The sequence below is a fragment of the Hypanus sabinus genome, chromosome 6, assembly GCF_030144855.1.
Source record: "Hypanus sabinus isolate sHypSab1 chromosome 6, sHypSab1.hap1, whole genome shotgun sequence".
Classification (NCBI taxonomy): Eukaryota; Metazoa; Chordata; class Chondrichthyes; order Myliobatiformes; family Dasyatidae; genus Hypanus; species Hypanus sabinus.
Genome location: NC_082711.1, coordinates 110769087 through 110776145, shown reverse-complemented (window position 1 = coordinate 110776145; position 7059 = coordinate 110769087). Strand labels below are relative to the sequence as shown.

At 49.9% G+C, this 7059-nt stretch overlaps 1 protein-coding gene across 1 annotated transcript in view; it reads left to right on the top strand.

The window, feature by feature from the left end:
- Positions 1-6755, top strand: part of LOC132395186 (trichohyalin-like) — a 252206-nt gene extending 245451 nt beyond the window's left edge. The window contains 1 exon segment of the mRNA XM_059971479.1: positions 5096-6755. Within this exon segment, the coding sequence (XP_059827462.1) occupies positions 5096-5183 (88 nt within the window). The 3' untranslated portion in view covers positions 5184-6755.
- The last annotated feature ends 304 nt before the right edge of the window (positions 6756-7059 follow it).

Sequence of the window (7059 nt, the reverse complement as noted above, 5' to 3'; positions counted from 1 at the left end):
CGCAGTTCCACTCCCCAGCCTCTGGCGATGACCAGCCTGCTCAAGATTCAGCTGAACACATGCAGGTCGGTTGCAGTAGACCCTGCCGATGAGAAGTCCCAGTATCAGAGACAGGGTTGCTGCTTTACTTTAGGTAGGTAACCTGCGGGCCAAATGTCTGAAGCTGCAGCCAACTAGGGAACTGGCAAGACCGTCCAGTGTCAGGGGAACTGTGACAGTAGCAGCCACTATGCCCAATCCCACAGATTCTGGTTTTGTGCTGAAGGTGGAGTTCACTTGGTATACGAACTTGAAATAGGTGAAGGGTTTTGTGGACTTGGGGGTAACAGATAATTTCCTGGATTTAGAAATCACCTGTCAGTTGGATATACCATGCCAGAGTTGAGACAGTTCTTCCCTGCAACTGTCTTCAACCGCTAGATTCTGGGCAGATCCAACAACAGACTGTGGTTTTGCAGATGAGGAGGGGGATCATGTGGAAGACATTAGGTTCTACATTATTGACTCTCCACTCATACCACTGATCCTTGGGTACCCTTGGCTGTCCCAGCAGAACCCATCTGTGGACTGGAGCGAGGGAGAATCGTTTGTTGGTCCAGTCCTGGTAAGAGGCTTTGTTTACAACATGGTGCTCTGCCACCCAGACTCTCTGGTGACCAACATCCTACAAGGGAGCAGGCTTCAGTGTGAGGTAACCTGAGACCTTCTGGAGACTACTCCAGTCCTCGAGAGTGGACAATCCGGTTCTGGCCAAGCGGACAGTGCAAGTCCTCATGTAGTCCAGTCGGATCCCACAGGAACTAGAGAGAGGGAATTTCTAGATAAAGAGAAGACCAAGGAATGTCAAAGCCATCTGAGCAACTGGCCGCTAAGCTGAAGGGAACCAGCCACCAGGTTTCATGGAAGGGAATGACTCCTTTACACCGATCCTTGAAGCCTATTCCCGGGGATGTGACACCTCGCTGCCATTGCCAGTGGATACAGATGGGGATCGGACACTGAATTAGCCTGTTTCCGCAGATGAACTTTGTGAGCTCAGGGAGAACACTCTGAAGCCCATCGAATCACCCGTCACCAAAGAATTCCCAGGAGTCAACTTCGAAGGAAGGTCCTGAGGAGATAACAACACCGAAACCAGTCGAAATTCCCTCTGTTTACAAGGACTTAGAGGGGTTTCATCAAGGGGAAGGCCTTGACTCATCCACCACTCTGACTCTAGAACTGTGCCACAAGCCTGTTGCCTGGTTTCGTCCTCTGTGGGGTCATTTGTATGGACTCTCAGACCAGAGGGAAACACCACTGAGGAGTATATAAAGGAAGCCCTTGCACAGGTTTCATTCCAGTCCTCCACCTCATCCGCCAGCGCAGGTTTCTTCTTTGTATAAAAGAAAGATGGGAGCCTGGGGCTGTGCATTGATTACAGGGGATTAAACTGCACTATCACCAAGAACTGCTACCCTCTTCCTCTTAAGAATACATCATTCAAGATGCTCCAAGGGGCAAGGGTATTCACAAAATTGTACCTCTGACATGTCTACAATCTGGTCTCATTCAGGGAGGATGATGAGTGGTAGACGGCACTCAATACACTGACAGGCCACTGTGAGTACCAGGTTATGTTCTTCGGCCTTGCAAATGCTCCTGCCATTTCCGAAGCCTTTATAAACGACATGCTCCGGGATGCTCTCCATAAGTATGTCTTCGACTACTTGGATGATATCCTAAACTTCTCAAATTCCATGGAGGAACACGTCACTCACCTCAGGGACATTTTAAAGAGGCAACTAGACCATAGACTTCACATCAAGTTGGAGAAGTCCGTGTTTCACATGACAACTGTTTCAGCTTTGGGTTTCATCATCTCTAATGGTAATCTTGAGATGGACCCTACCAAGGCTCAGGCAGTCAGAGACTAGCCACCACCATCCAATATCAGGAAAGTCCAATGATTCATGGGGTTTGCTAACTTCTACCAGAAGTTCATCAGGAACTTCAGCTCAGTGGCAGCTCCGCTGATGGCTCTAACTAAGAAATCTATAGACTACTGAAGCAGAGGCTGCTTTTGCAGAGCTTAAACAATGATTTACTACAGCTCCCATCTTGGTTTCTCCTAACCTGGACCTTCCCTTCATTGTGGAGGTGAAAACCTCAGACATCGGAGTAGGTGCTCTCTTGTCTCATCGATCAACTTTATACAGTAATCTGCATCCATGCACATTCTTCTCCAGGCAGTTATCCCTGGCAGAGAGGAACTATGACATTGGGAATTGGGAGCTTCTTGCGGTTAAGTTAGCTTTGGCGAAATGGTGTCACTGGCTGGAGGAGGCCAAGAACCCTTTTACCATTTGGACTGATCATAAGAACCGGGTCTATATTCAGGAGACCAAGAGGCTGAATTCCAGGCAGGCCAGCTGGTCTGTGTTTTTTAACCAGTTTAATATCATCTTGACCTACTGACTGGGGTCTAAGCCTGATGTCCACCAGTCTGATGAACTAGAACGAGAGGATCAGCCTACCAACATTTTCTCCAAGCCAGGGTGGTAGCGCCAGTTCACTGGGGAATCGATGCTCTCGTTCACACGGCCCAAGCACAGTGGGAGATTCCTGGGAACAGTCCTTTGGGTTGGCCATTCATTGAAGTTCCATCCAGTTCCAGGTACTGCCTTGGGGACACTCGTCAAGAATGACCACAAATACCCAGGGAGTGTCAGAACCCTTGGGATTATCAAGAGGAGGGATTGGATGATGAGAGAAGTTCAGCAGTACATACAGGCATGTGAGGTGTGTGCCCAGAACAAGAAGCCCTGTACCTGACTTCAAAGGCTCCTCCACCCACCACCCATTCCATGGATTTGTCATGGGTCTTCCACCATCCAACAGGAAGTTGGTCATGGTGGTGGTTGTTAATCATTTTTTTGAAAGCCTGAAAGTTCATTGCAGGCCTTGGAGAAGCTAATCTCCACGGCGGAGACAGCCAAGATTGTCCTGGACCAGGTCCTCAGAGTCCACAAATTCTCAGTGGACATTCTCTTGGATCTTGGTCCATAATTCTCATCACATTTCTGGAGAGATTTCTGTAAACTGATAGAGGCAACAGCAAGCCTTTCCTCTGGGTTTCACTCACAGTCCAATGGCCAGACAGAGCAGACCAACCAAGATTTAGAACGTACCCTGAGATGCCTGGTCTCGGAAAGACCTGATGAATGGTGAGACCATTTGATGTGGGCAGAGATCATCTACAACATGTTACAGCATTCAGCACATGGGGTGTCACTACTTGAGGTCCAGTTTGCTCATCCTCTTCTTTTCTTTCCAGAACAAGAAGCCGAGATTAGGGTCCCTGCAGCAGAAGATCTTGTCCAACGCTGCACGGAGAAATGGATGAGGGCAAGAGAGATTTTGCTGGCCTCTAGTAGAGACCGAAGCAAACTGAAGGAGATGCCTGGGACCCCCATTACAGCCTGAGCAACAGTTCTGGCTGTCCACTCACGATTTGCCTCTCCGACTAGATCCTGAGGAAAGTAAACCTAGTGGCTTACACTTTGCAGATCCCCAAGACCCTAAAGATCAAGCCCACCTGCCACATCTCTAATTTAAAACTTGTCTGCACCTGCCCCTTATCCCCACCGCCATCAGTCCCACTGCCACCCAGGCTTATCGAGGGGGAACAGGTCTTCATGGTGAAAAGGCTTTTGGACTTGCACACTGTCCAAGGTGCTCAGCAATACCTAGTGGACCGGGTGGGATTTGGACCAGAGGAAAGGTGCCGGGTGCCAGGAAGAGACATCCTGGATCCACGATTACCATCACCGCCTCACCAAGCAGCCAGGGTCGTTAGGAGTCAGCCATAGGGGAGAGGGTGCTGTTTCGACCCGCTCACAAGCATGCCAGCTTCTGAGATTTACCCGTTCGAACTCTCCGGAGTTCGGGTAGCTGGCGCGGGCTCTTTAAGGGCTTGGGATGTTCCCGTTAATTGATAGTCATGTTTTGGGCACCAAGAATTGAGTATTTAAGGAACCCCTGAACATGGGTTCAATGCTCAGTCACAAGCCTACCAGTGATTTCTTCTTGCATTTGTTTTGTGCTCTGTTTCAATGACCAATCAATTTACAATGACCAATTTACATACCGACTGGTACGTCTAGGGACTGTGGGATGAAACTGGAGCATCTGGAGGAAACCCACAGGCACAGGGGAAGGAACACGCAACCTTGTTTACAGAGGATGCTGATATTGAACTCTAAACTTGAGCTGTACTAACATCGTGCTAACTGCTACACTACTGTGACACACAACCTCTTGCCTTTCCATAGTTCTACCTATGCGACTCCCTTGTCCAGTTGTCCCTCCCCACCGATCTCCTGCAAGGGCCACACTTGTCCCTGCACCTCCTCCCTCGCCCCATTCGGGCAACACTTCACCTGGAAGTCACTCACTTTAATTCTACTCCCCACTCCCATTCCGACATGGCGGTCCATGACCTCCTCTATTGTCACAATAAGCCTACTCACACCTTCTTATTCTGGGCTCTTCCCCCTTCCTTTCCAGTCTTGAAGAAGGGTTCCAGTCTGAAATGTGGACAATTTATGCATCTCATAGTCGCTGCATGACCTGCTGAGTTCTTCCAGCATTTGGTGTGTGTTGTTCTGGATTTCCAGCATCTGCAGAATCTCTTGTGTATACTGTATGGTTGTGGTAGTCGTCTCCATGTAGATTTATATGCAAACACAAAATACTGGAGGATGGGTCTTGATGAAGGGTCTCAGCCTGAAATGTCGACAGCTGATTCTCCACCATAGAGGTTGCCTGATCCGCTGAGAATCACGGCTGATTTGTGTGTGTTTCCCCGATGATTTATGCCTGTTTCCCTGGTGATTTGTGTGTGTTCCTCTGGTGGTTTGTGTCTGTTCCCCTCGTGAATTGTGTGTGTTTCCCTGATTTGTGCCTGTTTCCCCGGTGATTTGTGCCTGTTTCTCCAGGGTTTTCTCACTCAATCAATTCCCCAGTGAGTTGCGTGGGGAAATTGATGGGGATGTGGGGAGAATGAAAAGGATGAAATTGATGTGTCCCTCAGTAACTATGCATTCCTCCACAGGTTGCTGAAACAGCAAGAAGAGAAGATCAAAGAGGAGCCAACGGATTTGGTGAAGACGCCTAAAGCGAAACAGAAATGCTGCATGTAGTCCAGTCACAGCCTGCAGCAATGGGACAGGATACAGTCTGAGACACCCCCACACCACACTGTCCCATCACGGTGGAACAGGACACAGTCTGAGACACCCTCACACCACACTGTCCCATCACGGTGGGACAGGACACTGTCTGAGACACCCTCACACCACACTGTCCCGTCACGGTGGGACAGGATACAGTCTGAGACACCCCCACACCACACTGTCCCGTCACGGTGGGACAGGACACGGTCTGAGACACCCTCACACCACACTGTCCCGTCACGGTGGGACAGGACACTGTCTGAGACACCCCCACACCACACTGTCCCGTCACGGTGGGACAGGACACTGTCTGAGACACCCTCACACCACACTGTCCCATCACGATGGGACAGGACACTGTCTGAGACACCCCCACACCACACTGTCCCGTCACGGTGGGACAGGACACGGTCTGAGACACCCTCACACCACACTGTCCCATCACGGTGGAACAGGACACAGTCTGAGACACCCTCACACCACACTGTCCCATCACGGTGGAACAGGACACTGTCTGAGACACCCTCACACCACACTGTCCCGTCACGGTGGGACAGGACACGGTCTGAGACACCCTCACACCACACTGTCCCATCACGGTGGAACAGGACACTGTCTGAGACACCCTCACACCACACTGTCCCGTCACGGTGGAACAGGACACGGTCTGAGACACCCTCACACCACATTGTCCTGTCACATACTCGGTTGTCTGGCCAGACTGTCTCACCGCTCTACACCATGTTCTCCTGTCTGTGTTGGGACAGCCTTCCATTCTGGTGTCTTACGTCACATCTTGGCCGCGTGACCTCAAAGCAGACATTAACAGTCAGCTGAGAATTCCCCACGATGGTGAGGAAGGCAAATGCAATGTTAGCATTCATTTCATGAGGACTAGAGTATAAAAGCAAAGATGTAATGGGAAGTCTTTATCAGGCATGGGTCAGATGGCAGAGAGTACTGTGGGCAGCTTTGGGGCTCTTACCACTGGACAGATTCCAGGAATGAAAGTGTTAAGATAAGAGGAGCGTTGAATGGCTCTGGGCCTGTACTCATTGCAGTTTAAAATGAGGGTGTACCTATTGAAGTTTGAAAGGCCTGGGTAGAGTGGGTGTGGAGAGGGTAGTTCCAACAGTGGGCGACTCTTAGACTCTGGGAAGTGAGTGACTGCCTCAGATCAGGCGGACTTGTGTTTAGAACAGAGAAGAGGAGGAATTTCTTTATCCAGAGGCTGCAAGTCATTGCCACAGACGGTTGTGCAGGCCAAATCACTGGGTATAATTTAAGCAGAAGTTGATAGATACCCGGGTCATCAGGCTTTCACAGGGAATGGCAGGAGAATGGGGTGGGCAGGGAAAATAATTCAGCCGTGACTCAGAAATCCACCCTATCTTCGTGTCATCTGAAAACTTATTAAACAACCCTTCCACTTCTCCATCTGAGTCACAATGAAAGTCAGCAAACCTGTGGGCACCGGCCTGGTTCTCTATCTCTGGTAAATTCATAGTGATTTCAAAGTATTTCACACAAATAAACGTCTCTTCCAACTGTTGAGTCTTCTGGTTCCTTCTCTCATCAGGCCTATCAGTTCAGAGGGTGGGGGCTGTGTGGGGTAGTGAGGGGAGTGTGTTGTGTGTAGTGTACATGGCGTGTGATACATGGGTGTGTTTGTGTGTGGATGGGGTTTGTGTGTGTTTGCGGCGTGTACATCGGGTGTGTGAGTGTGGTGTGTGTTGGGGGTCTGTGGGGTATGTGTTTTTTGTAGTGTGTGGGAGGTGGATTTGGGTTTGTTTGGGAGGGGTGTCTATGTGGGGATGTATTGGGGGTGTGGGGGATCTGTGAG